The sequence below is a fragment of the Salpingoeca rosetta genome, assembly GCF_000188695.1.
Source record: "Salpingoeca rosetta unplaced genomic scaffold supercont1.37, whole genome shotgun sequence".
NCBI lineage: Eukaryota > Choanoflagellata > Craspedida > Salpingoecidae > Salpingoeca > Salpingoeca rosetta.
Genome location: NW_004754897.1, coordinates 532,816 through 548,579, shown reverse-complemented (window position 1 = coordinate 548,579; position 15,764 = coordinate 532,816). Strand labels below are relative to the sequence as shown.

General features: G+C 59.5%; 1 protein-coding gene across 1 annotated transcript in view; it reads left to right on the top strand.

Annotated features, from left to right (window-relative positions):
- The window catches only part of PTSG_13118 (uncharacterized protein), a 17,716-nt gene that overhangs the window by 772 nt on the left and 1,180 nt on the right, over positions 1-15,764 (top strand). Inside the window, exons 1-2 of the mRNA XM_004988238.1 lie at positions 1-1,379; positions 1,595-15,531. The exon at positions 1-1,379 is cut by the window's left edge and continues 772 nt beyond it. Of these exons, the coding sequence (XP_004988295.1) occupies positions 1-1,379; positions 1,595-15,531 (15,316 nt within the window). The remainder of the gene's footprint in view (positions 1,380-1,594; positions 15,532-15,764) is intronic.

The following is a 15,764-nucleotide window of genomic DNA, read 5'->3' as shown; positions in this document are numbered from 1 at the left end:
ACAAGGTCACCCCCAAGCCCCGACGGTGGCAATGGAGGACGCGCCTGATCGTGCCGCTGGCAGTTCTGACGTGCCAAACGTGCCTGGCCCCGCAGATGGTGGCACCACGAACGAGAACGAAAACGGCCATCAACAAGCGAAGGACACGGCTGTCAGCGCGACGGGCGGTGCCAGCGACGAGGACGCACAGGCGAGCGACCACAACCTCGCGCAGGCTAATGGTCAACAGGAGGAACCTGATATTGCACCATGCAGCAGTGCTGGCAGTGATGCTGGCGATGGTGGTGTTGGCGGTGTTGGTGATGGTGATGGCGGGAAAGGAGACGTGCCGAAAGAGGAAGACGAGCACCAGCAGGCCAATCCCAGCAATGATGGAGGTGCCCAAGTTGGTGATGGGGACAAGAGCGACAGCAGCACCGCCCACACTGTGAGCGGACAAGGAGGGGGAGGAGGAGGAGGAGGAGGAGGAGGAGGAGGAGGCGGTGGTGACGATGGAGACGACGATGATGATGATGATGACGATGGTGATGATGTTGGTCGTGATGATGGTGATGGTGGCGAAGATGGAGGTGGTGGTGATGATGATGATGATGGTGGTGATGGTGGTGATGGTGATGATGACGATGGTGGTCATGGTGGTGATGGTAGTAGCCCGGGACCTCCATCTGACAGCAATGTGCCAAGCTGTATCTTGCGTGAAGTGGTACCCTTTGCCCATCACGTTGCCATTGTCACTGGTCACCTGCAAGCGGACACCAAGGGCGACATGAGTGCAAAGACCTCCGCTGCACAGGCGTCAGCAGCGATCCGTGATGCTGTTGCCGCTTCGGCAACCAGCACGCTGACGCCCGTGTACTGCGGTGCTGACACACACAACGGCGCCGGTGTATCGATGCGCCTTCTCTCGCGTTATCAGCAACAGCACCAACAGCACCAACAGCAACAGCACCAACAGCAACAGCACGGTGATACGCAGTCATCACACTCTGCACTTCCCCAACACTTGACCAAGACCACGCCTGTTCGCCTCATAAGTCCAGAAACAGTCAACTCAGTCACCGGTGGCCTGCCCATGTGGGCACAGTGGCACGTGGAGACCGCAACCCTTGTCATCGTGCATCCACCACCAGCCGCCATATTGGAGAAGGAACTGAAGGCGAGCAAGGGCAAGGGCAAGGATGGTAAAGAGGCGAAAGAGTGGTGGTGGACGAAAGTAACCAATGTGGTGAAGAGTGCATTCGGCACGTCCACGAACAAAGAATACCTGAAACTGCACAAGACTGTGCTGCTGTGGCTGGCACAAGCAGTCATACCTGCGTTCCACCAGCACCTCCCAGCCCTGCTCTACACCCTCTCCCAGGATAAAGCGGTGAAGAAAGGTGTGTTTATGTGTGCACGTTCGTTTTGACACGTGTGTGTGTGCGTGTGTGTGTGTGTGTGTGTGTGTGTGTGTGTGCGTTAGCGTGTGAGCGCAATTTGCCCGCTGTACACGCATGTGCATTCTGATGAGCCGACGCATGCCACGCTCTCTACTGCCTTCATCGACTCACCCTTACCGTTCCCGTTCCCTCCAACTTAATCACGTCCCATGCAGAACTGGCGGCAAACCTGAAGAAGACTGAGCGGTGGCCGCTGCAAGATCTGCTTCATCCAGATGTTGTGAACTACGTGACACAACTCGACTCTGTGAAGGACCACCTACACAGCAACCCGGCCATATTTGCCCGCCAGCTCTTTGCGCTCCCCGGCACAGTCGCTGTCGGCGACCGTGGTGACGGTGGCAGTGGCGACGACATTCGTGCGCTCGTGTCCATGATGATGAGGAACTTCTTTCTGCTCTGGAAGACCGCCAACAACGACCACGTGAGGGCGGTGGTGAACGAGTTCCAGTCCGTCGTGCGTGCAGCTACACCGCATGCCAATACCAATAACAGCAGCACCAACAGCAACACCAGCGGCAGCAGCGGCAGCAGCGTTGCATCCCTTGCAAGCAGTGCGCCCGGCACCACTCACGCCGTGAGCACGACCGCTACGCATGTGTTGGAGTATTTTCGGCGAATGGCGGTGGTGTGGCGCGAGCTCAAGCACAACGATGACATTGGAAACGCCATTGTGGCAGCGGCAGCCGCGCACGTGCACACGTTTGCGTCCCCTGACCAGATCACCGTGTTCATCAGCACGCTCCGCACCCTCGTGCCGCCATCTGTGGTCTCGCAGGTGGACGCGTCCCTGCAGTCGTGTACACATGACCGCGCAACGTGCGCACATGTGTTGCAGGTTGTCCCAGAAGAGTTGCGTGCACATGTGGCCACCTCTTTCCTGGACAGGCTCAGGTGCTCCAGCGCACACGCCACTACTGCACCAACAACGACAACAACAGCGGCAGCAACGACAACATCAACATCAACAACAACAACAGCGGCACCATCATCAACAACAGCAGTAACTACCCCGCCGCCATCGCTCACGCACCAGCTGCGGCTGCTGCTTGAGGTCCTTGCGCTCCGCACCACAAGCTATGAACAGCGCGTGCACGACTGGGCGCAATCACTCAACAGCACCAGCAGCAGCAGCAGCAGTGGCGGCGTTTCGCATGGTGACTTGCGCTTGTTACGGCACGCCGTTGGTCTGTTGTCACACAACCACTCGCACGCGTTCACACGCGCAATGACGCTCACCTCGCTCGAGGAAAAGGTGCTGGCGTTCTGCATTGTCATAACAGCGCTCACAACACACGTCTTTGGTGGCGACAGCAACAACATCAACAGCAGCAGCGGGAATGATGACGGTGGCGGTGCAACGCAGACGGGTGACCCTGGCAGTGGTCACGATGACAACGCTGCCACCACCTTGTTCCCCAACCTGCGGGCGGTGCGACAGCATGTGGCTGCTGTCCTGCCGCCAGAAACAGAGGGCTCACTCACATCATCACTCCAAACGTTCTTTGGGCGTGGGTGGACGAGTACCCACCACCCATCAACATCAACCACAACGACAACATCATCGTCGCCGTCATCATCAGCAGCAGCAGCAGCGATAACCTCGGCTGGAGCGACAGCTCCAGCGTCACCGCTGCCGGTGCAGCTTGTGCCGTTACGTTCCCAGTGTTTCCCCAACGGTCACCCGTGTTTTCGTGCCATGCTGTGTGGCCTGGCAGACGTTTGCCAACGCAACATCCATGAGCACTTCGCAGACATTGCACGTGAATACGAAGGCACGAAGCGCGTGGATGCGGCCGCTGTTGCCAAGTTGGTGCCGCCCTTGACCGGTGTCCGCTCTGTATGGGCTGCACTGGCGTCTTTCAGCAGCACGGCAATGACGGCAACAGCAGCAGCAACGACAACGCCGACAGGAGCATCAACGACAACAACGACAGCAGCAGCAACAACGACAGGAGCAGCAGCAACGACAACGCCGACAGCAACACCAACAGCAACGGCAGCAGCAACGACGACAACACCTTCACGTGAGGACGGTGCAACGTCCCTGTCGCTGCACACGATCAGCGACGATGACGCGAATATACTCGCTGCAATCTTGCTCGCTGAAGCTGAGGAATATGAAGGTCAGCTTGACGCTGTGGCGAAGATCATCAGCACCTCTGGCACCAACTCTTCTTCACCCGAACAAGTGAACCTGCCACAATGCTGCCTGCATACACATTGCACCAGCAGCGCACACGCAACGTCGGCAACCCTTGAGGATGTGCTGCTGCTCTTAGGTCACCCATTTATCGACAGCGCCCTGGCAGAGTTTCGAGGGCATCTGGCCAACTTTGTACGCGAGGCCATTCAGCCGCTGCCATCTAAAGTTCAGACCATCATCAGCGACGTGCTGAAGCAGGCATCGCCAACTGCCCTGGCGAACTCGCCCCTCTATCATGCCCTTGTTGCTCTCGAACGCGACACACAGCACACGCTCACCGATGTGACAGAGTCCAAGGCAATGCTTTCAACAAGAACAAAAACAGCAGCAACAGCGGCAACGATGATGACGATGGCAACCACCACCACATCACAGCGACACATCAGCACTGCGTCCAATCACGTGGGTGGCGCCTCTTCAACCGCGCCCACGCTGCCAGCTGACGCCGCCACACCCACACCGTCGTCACCAGCAGCAGCAGCGTTCATTGGCAGCACGGCTACACCAAGCACGCACGCGGCGCTCTCGAGGAAAGTGGCTGCGCTGCTCGCCAACTACCCAATCATGCAGTTCCCTAAACTGATTGATGAGGTTCGTGGCTCGTTACCCACGGGTATTGAAGCCTACACCCTCGCGAAGGCGCTGTGCCACGTCGATCCCATGGAGTACATCGCCACCGCCAGTGCGCCATACATTGGGGCGCTGAAGGAGCAGCAGGAGCGTGCCGAACGCGAGCTTGGAGACAAGTTGATGCAGGGCAGGCTGTGTGGCGCAGATGTCCGGGTATTTAGTGACGCAGACATTGCAAAGATGAGCGGAACTGACAACACGGCTGTGCACGCTTGGCTGAAACGTCCACGTGCTGTCCTTTTGCAACAGGTGCTGTTTGCTTGCATGCTGCTGCCACGAGAGAGCGACGACGTGAAGACGTTCTTGTGGGCGGGGCAGGCGGCAAGCAAGGTGCGCGACAAGGTGTCAGCGTACCGTGACGCGTGGTTCGTTCAGCACCTCCGGTGTGCGCGGGAGCGAGGCAACTTCAAGCTGCAAAGGCTTGCCCGCCTCCTGGCAAACGACAACCTTCTCCCGCGCGACTTTGGCCTCTGCGGCGGCGACAACCACGACGTCAACATCCACGTGGAGGAGACGCTCATGCGCTGCCCAGCGCTGAACCCAAGAACGGTGCTGAGCGCTGTGGCGATGATGCAGCAGCTGCCGCTTGACCTCCTGCAGAAGTACGAGAGCACGTTTGACACGGACACGTTTGACAGCTACATCATGCAGCGCACAGGTCGTGTTGACGACACGAACGGCGACCTCTTTGTGCAGTATTCGCGCCTCTTCAGCAATTACAGGACCGCGCGGAGGTTGTGTGACGGTGACCTGTGGCTTCCACTGTTTCTTCGCAAGGTGTGCGAGGATCACAAGCTGCTGGGCTACTTTGACCAATCGTTCTTGCTGGCGCAAGCGAGGGATACGGTACATGCAGCAGCAGCAGCAGCTGCTGCTGCTGGTTCCAGCGACAGTCTCCCCGCTGTTGTTGATGACGGTGCTGAAGTTGACAACGATGAGGATGATGATGTGTCATCGTACGCCGCCATCAGACGACGTCAGGACATCACGCGGTTGGAGCAGGATCTGCAACGCGCGCACAGCGGCAAGGCAGTTGGCTCTGCCGAAAACCTGCGGGAACTGAGCAAGCTCAGGGACAAGTCGCAGAACTCAGTCCAGCTGTTCCTGCGCAAGCCGCGCTTTGAAGAGGAATCCATGACCGGCGCTAGCGATGCCAGTGGTAGCAGCGATGGTGGTGATGGTGGTGATGGTGGCAGCAGCAGCAGCCCTGGCAGTGCGCATGTACCATTGATTCCTGATTTCACCATCGTCCGTGGGGAACAGTGCACGTATGTGATGGACAAGGAGCGGCTGCTCGACTTTTTCGCGTTCCTGAAGGAAAGCATGGAGTCGGCAGATGCAAGCGGCCTACGCGATGGCAGCGCAAAGGTCCTGAAGGAGGTCTCCACGAGCGTGGAGCACTTGCAGAGCATCGTGGCGGCTGTCAAGTACCTGAATGCCGTGAATGCGTTTGACTTCACGCCCACGGTCAGCCGGGATGAAGGCAGGTCCTCTGTTCTGCTCAAGTTCGGACTGGGTGAGTGCAAGGCTGTGCTGTCTCACCTGCAAAAGTACACGCAGCAATGGCAGAAGGTGGTGATGAACGGCCGTGTGCAACGCGGCGCGCTTTTGCGAGACCGATACCACCTGCTCCGCCTGTCGCTGCCACAGCTGACACAGCTTGAGCAGTGCATTGGCAGCAGCGAGCGCCTCCGCTCTCTTGCAGACAGCGACTGGAAGGCGCACTTCTCAACGCGAAAGAGGGACGAGGAAGCACAGCGCGTGAAAGACCTGCTTGGCCCCGCAGCGCCAGGTGACTTGGCGGCGAAAATCGACGCACTGCTCGAGAGAAAGCTCAAGTTCATTCAACAGTTTCTGATGGCCTCGCAGGCAGAGCCACCATCGTTGCCGGCGTCGTTCACGCGTCGGATGAGCAGGAACACAGCGCAGTCTGAAACTGGTGCTCGGCGCGCCCCGTGCATCCACGTGTCCGTGCGCGTGTCGCCCAGACTTTATGATACGTCCTCACCACACCGCCTGCTGTTTGCGGGGATGTTGGAGGCTTTGAAGCATGTGAGCGCGCCCCCTGCGCTACACACCGTGTTCTTCTGTGACCATCACCTCCCTGCTGCTGGTACCGACGATGCTGTCGCTGCTACTGCTGCTGCTGCTGCTGCTGGCGGCGATGGCGGTTTCAGCGATGCGTTTGATCGCTTTCTCCTGCGTGCGCTCTACCTGACTGACAAAGAACAAGACAAACGGCGTCAGGGCCAGCATACCCAGCGACAGCAACAGCAACGTGGTGGCAGCGGCCGTGGTGGTAGTGGACACGGCAGCGGAGGAGGTGATGATGGTGAGCAGCGCGGAACGTGGTGCGAGGAACGCGCACCGCACGTGGTCGTGATGCCGCTTGATTTCCGCAAGTGGAAACACGTGGAGGCGCGTGTGAAGCGTTGGAACCTGCGACGCGCAACCACACATGTGGTCTTCCTCTCCGTCATCAAGGCTGGCAGTGTCGGTCGCACTGTCGTCAAGAACTTCAACCAACACGTGATGCCGTCCGGGGCCGCACGCGATACGACCGTCGACTCGCTCCGACACTTGCCTGACGCCATGCAAGAGCTGCTTGAGCACTGGTCAATCAGCACCAGCACAGTCAAGGGCGATGCGCAGACTGGCAAGTCATTTCGCCTGCTGCACCACATGCGCACGCTACAAAAACGCACTCACCGCCGCCCAGTGTACCCCCACATGCTCTTCTCGCGTGCCGACATGAATGCGTTCCTGGACTCGCTGGCCCACGACCCATCATCAACTGTGTGGGTGCAGTCGCGCCTGAACACGTCGCCAAACAACGCCATGGAACGTGTGCTGCTTGAGCTTGCGCTGTTTGGTCGTGCACGGTCAGCGGCAGGCACGCTGTGGCAGCCGACGCCGCGAGATCCGGCTCGAGGCAACGAGCGCCAACCCATGACGTTCTTCATTGAACTGCATGCAAGCACCACATCAGGCATCACCGCCACCGCCCCCGCCACCCCGTCATCTCCCGGCCATGCACGCACACCACCTGTCACGTTCCTTGCAGACGAGCTGCCCGTCGCGCCGTTCCAAGCACACGGCGAGCACGATGGTGATGACAGCAGCACCTCGGGCGTTGATAGCTCCAAAGCAGCGCTTGGCCTGTTCCATGGGCTGGCGGCGCGCCAAGACCTCGTGTCCCCGCAACTGCATGAGTTTTCACGCATGTCTGCCCTGGGTGGAGACTTTGCGTTGGTGCGAAAGTGCTGTGCGCTCGCTGCATGGCTGTCAGCCACCAGCAACACATCCATGCTGCTGACGAAAGGCATTTCGCTTGATAGTGCTGCGCGTTCGACTGCACACGCACTGTGGGAACAGCGGTGGGGTGCTGCTCGCATCCTGCAGTGGCTACTCTCGCGCAATGATGGTGGTGATAGTGGTCGTGTTGATGGTGATCATGGTGGTGATGGTGGAGGCAGGTGGGGCTTGCAGGACGTGTGCTGTCTGGTTGTGCCAAGCATGCGCCATCGTTCAAGCGATGTGGTTGTTCTGGCTCCGGCAGCACCGCAGCACGTGCAACCGTCATCGCTCGCAGACCCCGCTCCACTCCACGCTGATGGCAGCGGTGGTATTGGTGGTGTTGCGGGCGACGAAAACAGCAACGGTGCGGGCAGTGGTGCACAGCCGCCACCCCCGCCAGTTGCTGGCGCGAGTGCACCCCATGAACTGCTCAACAGCAGGCTGCTTGAACACATCCAACGCACATCAGGCGCTGTGATTCAACAGCTGGGCACACAATATGCCCGCCGCGAACAACAACAACAACAACAACAACAGCAGCAGCACCAGCAGCACCAGCACCAACAGCGGCGGCGAAGCCCGCAGGACTATGCATGGGCCGTTGCCACGCTGGCCAGGGCGGTGGAGGACTGCTTTGGTGAGGCAGCAGTGGAACGCGTCATCAGCAGGTTTCCTCAGTTTGTGTTCTCTCCACTGGTGATGATTCGGCTGCTTGTGCTTGCCCTGCACGCCAGTCTGCGACTGCCCCTCATCCTCGAAGGCGAAACCGGTGTTGGCAAGACGTACCTCATTCGCGTCTTCTTCGAGCTCATGCACGAGCAGCCACATCAGGACCACCGTCACCAACAGCAGCGGCGGCAGCGGCGGCAGCGGCGGCAGCACCAGCACCACCACCACCAGCAGCACGGAGAGAATGTGCACGCATCCCAACCCCAGCTGCACATTCTGGATCTTCAGCCCAGCCACACGGAGCGAACAGTGCTGGAGTGGTTGACGTCTCACAGCATCACAGCAACAGGCGCAGAGATGCAGCGAGCGCGTAACGTGGGCATGCCACCACCCAGACCGACCACGGTCGTGTTCATGGATGAAACCAACTGCTGCGATGTTCTGGATGTTGTGCAGACGTGCATGCTCGATGGGCTGGTTGGCCGGGCTCACGTGCGCCAGGACGTGTGGGTGGTTGGCGCGTGCAACCCTTCACGTGAGCAAGACACGCGCGTGGGCCTGTACAAGGTGCTGCCGCTCACAGCGAGCCTGCGCAAGTTCACCTGGACGATGGACGTCAACTCCCCAGAGGATATTCAGTTCATTGCGTACAGCGCGCTGAGCACCGCGCTCACCCTTGACCGCAGCCACCAGCCGCCGCACTTTGGAGATGATGAGGACGGGCATGATGATGTCAGTGCTGATAGAGGCGCCAGTGGCCGTCACGGTGACGCCGCCAGCACAGGCGTTCGTTGCGATGCGGGTCAGTTGGTTACTGCTGCACACCTGGTTGCCCGCTGTTACACAACGCTGCTGCAGTGGTGCCAAACAGGCATCCCATCAGCATCTCAGACACGCGCACGTGCGCGGGAGGAAGAGCTTGTGCCGCCAAGTGTTCGTGACGTGGTGCGAACGGCCGAGCTGGTGGCGGAGTTTGCGCACATCAGCAGCGGTGCAAATGCAAATGATAGCGGCAGTCACGGCAGCGGCGGTGGTGGTGCAAACCATGACGGTGACGGTGCTGTGCATCATGGTTCCGGTGTAGGAAGAGGCGCAGGGTCGCATGCAGGACGTCGCAAAGACCTGTGGTGGTGCGCGCGCTTGGCGGTGGCGACCGTGTTCCTGCTGCGGCTGCCCGAACACAAGCGCCAACTGTTTTGCTTGCAGGCATGGGACGTGCCATCGTTCCCCATTGATGCGGGCCCTATTAACCCTGTCATTGAACAGCATCTCCTCTCCCTGTCGCTCACTGCACAGCTACCCCCGTCTGTGGTCACGCTGCTATCACCGCTGCTTGAGTGCGTGGAAGCGATGCGACACGTGCTGCAATTGGAGGCGTGTGAAGGACTATTCCTGACGCAATCCCTGTGCGAGAACGTGTTTCTGATGATTCTTCACATCTACATGGGGCTGCCTCTTTTCCTCGTTGGTGAGCCGGGGACATCCAAGTCCATCAGCCTTGCACTCGTGTCTCGATGCGCACGCGCTGCACTTCGCAACCTCGACCTCTCTGCAGAACAGAACCACAACCCTGCCAACTCAGGACTACAGCAACAACAACAACAGCAGCAGCAGCAGCAGGGGCGACGGCAAAGGTCACGGCGGCGGCGGCGGCGCCGTGGGGGCGGTGGACACAACCGCGCTGATGGTGGTCACGGCGCACATGCCAGCGTTGATACAGGACTGGCTGATTTCGTGCGCTCGCTTCTGCGGCGACCAACCATGTACATTCTGCAGTGCTCGCCTGAACTCTCTGCACGCATGCTGGAGAAAGAATTTGAGCGTGCACAGACGTACGCACAGAGCGGTGCCGAGGAGATGAAGGAGGCTATGGCTGTGGTGCTCGAAGAGGTTGGCCTGTCGTACGCCGGCTCCGGTCGTGTGCCCACGCTCAAGGTGCTCCATGCACTGCTGGACCGGCAGTGCGACCTCAGCTTGCCGCGAGCAAGCCGCATCCCGTTCTTTGCGCTTTCCAACACGTTTCTCGACGCAGCGAAGATGAACCGAGGCACGGTGGTGCTGCGCCACAGCGCGTCCACGCACGACCTCAAGGTTGTCATTGCATGCGGCCTGGCGCGGGCACTGCAGCAGCGTTACTCGAACCACGTGCAACTGGCACAGCTGAACATGACACAACTAGTGGCGCGCATTGCACACCTGCATCAAACGCCACAAGGTCAGAACAGGCAGCGCACCTCCGGCGTGAGTGTGGAGGACGTCGTTGACGCCATTCGCGTCATGTCACAGGAGCTGCTTGCCTTGTATCAGCAGTTGACTGCAGCAGCCAGCATCGGTGTCCAGACGACGACACCCACACGTGAGCAGCGTGCGTACGGTCTTCGCGACCTCTACTGCACGCTTCGTCGCTTTTTCTTCCTCTGCAGAGAGGATGGCGCACACGCGCGCGCTCAGACGCACACGGACGACGACAACGATGATGACGAGAACGGGGATGACGATGAGGAGGCAGCGGTGATGGGGAACAAGAGGAAGAAGAACAGGAAGTCGCAAAGGGGCAAGACGTCGGAGCAACAGCAAAGACAGAGCGGAAGCAGCACGGCCGCCAACAAGAGAGGAAAGAAACAGAAACAGCGGACAAAGAGGAAGCCACGATGGAAACACGACGACGGGGATGATGGTGATGATGGGGATGATGGTGATGATGCCGTTGATCGCAGGAACAGGGGCGAGGGATTTGACGAGGCAGGCCGCAGCATTGTGGAGAACTTGTGGATTGCCGTGATGAGCGAATTCGGCGCTGTGTCGCCCGTCTCTCAGCCGTCCCTGATTGAAGAGTGTATGCGCCGCCTGTTCAATAACCGCAGAGTGCAACACATTGACTGCGTGGCGCGTCGCCCTGCGTGGCGTGACGTGACCAGGCGTGTGCAAACACTCACGTGCTCGGAACGGCTCCTCACATCAGCGCTTGTCAGCAGCATCCACGCACCCACGATACAGCCGGGCACCAGTCTCGCGTCAAGCTCAAGTGCGCCCTCAACACCCGGCACACGGGGGGCACACACGGCTGCTTCAACGACTGCTTCTGCTTCTCCTGCTGCTGCTGCTGCTGCTATCACGGGACGCAATCGGGGCAGCACGTCCTCGTCCGTGCCATCGTCGTTGGGTGTGCGTGAGCGTCACACGCTCATGGTGAGCGACACCCCACTGACGCCCGCTGTCATGCAAATCATCATCCGTTCAGCACTCCCGCCATATGCACTGAGCTCGCAGCTGCCTGATACGTCATTTCCGGCACAGGCGAGCATGACAGCAGCGCCGACGTCACCCACAGTACAACCGCTTTTCCCACAGGCGTCTCGTCAAATGTCAATGCCTGCTGGAGCTGTCCCGCGCGTGCGCGTGCGCGTGCTGGCACCACGCTGGAGCGATGAAGACATGCAAGCGCTGTGCGGCCACGGTGGGTATGGCAGCAGCACACGTTCAACATCAGCCATGGCTGGGACATCAGCGCAGCTTGCACGCGTGCGGGCAGCGTACCTGAAGCGGCTGCTGGCTGCCATCGCGCAGCCGGGCGTGTGTGTCGTGCTCGCCCCACGCCTCATTGCGGAGACGCTGTACGATGTGATCAACGGACATGCCACCGCTGCAGACGTCACTGCTGGCGCGAGCGGGTGGACCTATGTGCGCATCCCTGTTGGGGGTCGCTCGAGATACACGCGCATGCACGACAGCTGCCGACTCGTGTTTGTGGACGACCCGAGCGCTGTGATGGCGCTCCCGCGTGCGTTTCTGAACCGCGTGCAGAAGGTGTTTTGCCCACTGCCAGCGCTGGAAAACATCATGTGCGCCGCCGCGGCTGCTGAGCGGCCAAGCAGAAACGTCGCCATCGCACGCATCCTACAGGTGGCACGTGTTTCTGGGATGGTGCACACGCACGCGCTGTTGCAGGCCATCACCGCGTACGTCACGGCTGACAGTATGAGGGCGCGTGTTATCCTTGGGACTGATGATGAGGACGGCGACAATGTGGGTGAGGATGACGCGAACAGCAGCAGCAACGACAACGACACAACCACTCAGAGCGCCGGAAATGGTCACATTCCGGGCGCGGCGGCTTTGCCCGATTTGCTTTCGCCCCAGCAACCGCTTCCAGCAATGGCCACACATGTGGTCGACGGCAGCGAGCGGCTAGTGCACGGCGCAAGTGACCTGATACGGGTGTGCAAGGAAGCTTTCGCGTTGACGTGTCGCCCAGAGCTCCACCCCGTGAACAGCATCCCTGACCTGGTAATGACCACTGCACCGCTGCTTGTGTGCCATCAGATGGTGGGAGAGGATCTGTTTGCTGCACTCATGCGGGCGTTTGAGTGCAGGGGAGCGACCATTTTTGACTTTCACGCAGTCAATCAGGCCAGTGACTCAGACGCAAGTGATGACGACAATTCTGACCACTACAGTGATGATGATGATGATGATGATGATGATGATGATGATGATGATGATGATGATGATGATGATGATGATGATGATGATGACTGCGATTATGACGGCGCCGTGGGTGTGGACAGCCATGCTGGCTCTGGCTACGGGGAAGGGTATGGTGATGACGGCGAACACAAGGCCGGCATTAACACTGCTGGCCAAGACACGAGTGACGGGAACAGTGGTGATCGTGGTTGCGTGCGCTGGGATTATGTGACGGTTATCTTTACCAGTCACGATTATGTGAAACGCAGCGCGATGGAAACGCTGCAGAAGGTGTTGGACCAAACAGAAGCGGTGCGCACCTTGTTGGAGCAGCAGCTGGCACAGCACGGGCGCGAACGTGGAAGCGACGGCATGTCAACACATGAACAACAAGAGCACAGCGGGTCGCCAAAGCGCAGAAGTGCCGTCGCTCTCGTGTACGCAAGCAGCCGTCACCTGCACCCGAATGCCCTCTCCACGTTTCTGGAGCACTTGCGTGTGCAGTGCGGCGAGCACGTGCGCTGTGTCGTGATGTATCACGAGGAGGTGGACCTTGTGAATGGCATGGCAACGCCCCCAGCAGCGTTTGGGTGGACGTATGTCAGCACCGGGTACGGCAACAGTGATGACAGCGGTGACGAACAGGGAGAAAGGGGACGTGCCAGCAGTGGTGATGGTGGTGGTGGTGGTGGTGGTGGTGGTGGTGGTGGAGGACGAAGAGGGGATGATGATGATGATGATGATGATGAGGAGGAGGAGGAGGAGGAGGAGGAGGAGGAGGAGGAGGAGGATGATGATGATTGCCCTACTGTGGCTTCAATGGCCACCGTTCTCCCTCCTTCGGCCCAGCATCCAACAAGACAAAGCGGCATTGCAGGGTTGTTGTGGCTCTACGCAAGCGACTACGCGCAGCACGTTCGCCGGCTGGCAGACCAAATCACCTCAACAGCGGGCAGTGGCGGCCCAGCTGCAAACCTGCCCGTTATGCTCGAGCACCCCTTGCTCACACTGCTGCACCGCGAGGACGCGCGCTTGGGCGGCCTCAGCCTCCAAGCAAGGTCACTGGCACAGCAGCAACAGCAACAGCAGCAGTTGGGAGGACAGCGAGGGAACAGAGGAAGTCGGCAGCAGCAACAGCAACAGCGGCAACAGGTACTGGAGAGTTCGCCATTCCCAGCCATGGTGAACCGTCGTGTTGAGCGTCGACTGGAAACGTCGGGCCTGATGGTGATTGACCTACTCGATGTTGCTTCACGCACATCACACGTTCACAGCCAAGGTGACGCCAAGAAAGTTGTTGTTCTCCCGCGCAGCAGCGGGTTCACGCCAGAGCAAATGGCCCTGGTGGAGAGCATTCGTTTTGCCACGAGCGTGGATGCGGTGGCCCTTACAGACGTTGCCTTGCGGGCGCTGCAGGACCCACATGTTCTCAGCGAAGTGCTGAACGTGCGAGTGCCACAGAACACCAGCCAGTTTGAGTGGCGCGAACAATCGTGCGTGGTGTCGCTCACAGCGCGCGGCATCAGCCTCTGGGCGGCGTTTGACGACGACTTACAAGCGGCTATTGATGAGCTGCAAAGTATTGTCGAGCAGCAGCTGTGCGAGTGCAGGGTCAGCGTGCCGCTTGCCAGTGCGCTGCCAGGTGTCCCTGCACACACGCGTCGCGACTTGCTGCACATGTGGACAGACCAAGGCCTGGGCAAGGTGCTGGACTGCATGGTGAATGCGTCAAGCAGCGGGGAGGACCCTTGTATTGCAAGCGTGTACATCACCTGTCTTGGGTACCAAACAGCACAGGCGGAAGAAGCGCTGGCCGCTCTCCTGCGCCAGCTTGAGCAAGACATTGTTGCCGAGTGTGTTATTCTGCCAGAGACATACTACGCTGAAAGGGGCGATGATGGTGGCGATGATGAGTCGGCTTGCGCGTGTGCGTACGCTCGCAACGTGGCACCAGGCTGGCACCTCCTGACGCAGCAGCAAGCGCAGCGCAACCACGGTGGCAGCCACGACCACATGTCATTTGTTCAAGTCGGCCGCTGGCTTCGCTGGTGTGAACAGAACAATGGCGATGCAGACAACGCAGTATGGACCGCTTGGCTGTTGGACTCCTGGAAGCGCAATCACGGTGTGACGGACATCGCCGTCAACGGAACGCACGTGCGCTTCACCATCACAGGAGACGACAGCAGCAGTCGCACAGGGTCACGGCGCGAAAGGCGCCGCCAACGTGCACAGCAGCAGCAACAGCACGTGCAGCGGGTGTTGGACGTGGACTGTGCGGGTGTTGGCGAAACGGCGTCGCTCACTGGTCTGCACGAACGCACCTCGGTGGCTGTGCTGGTGTACGGGTATCGCGAGGATGTGACGAGCGAGCGTGAACGTCTCTCCGGCCTCATCAGCTCGGAATGGCGGCCTGCGCGTGTGCCCGTGTCACGCATCGTGCGGAGGCGAGACGTAGCCGCAACAGCGCGAGACCTCGGCTGCGACGTCTATCTCGTCAACCCCAACAACGACCACGATGACGACGACGACGACGAGGACTACGCTGGGGAGGGCGCGATGCTTGTCGGGGATGAAGCTGGCAATCGCACGTATGTGGTGTATGGCGACTCGAACAGCAGCGCCACCTTCTCCCGCATGGTGACACAACTGCAGGAATCGCGCAGGCAAGAGATGGAGACAGGCCCTGCCGACGCAGCGTGGAAGTTCAGTGAAGATGTATTGCGACGACTCCAGCCAAGCATGCGTACCATGAGCAACAACAGTGGTGTGCGGGTCGCACCACTGCCAACTGACGACTGGTCTGCGGCCCTCATTCAGCAGGTGTGTGTGTGTGTGTGCGTGTGTGTGTCTGTGTCTGTCTGTGTCGGTGTCTGTGTGTGTCTGTCTGTGTCGGTGTCTGTGTGTGTGTGTGTGTGCTTACGTGTTTTGTTGAAACGTGTGGTGAAGGAAATGCTGTGACCACTGACTGCACATTGAAAGCACACGCTCTTTATCACTCATCCAATATCTCAACCGTTCACACGCATACACACATTCACACACATTCACACGCA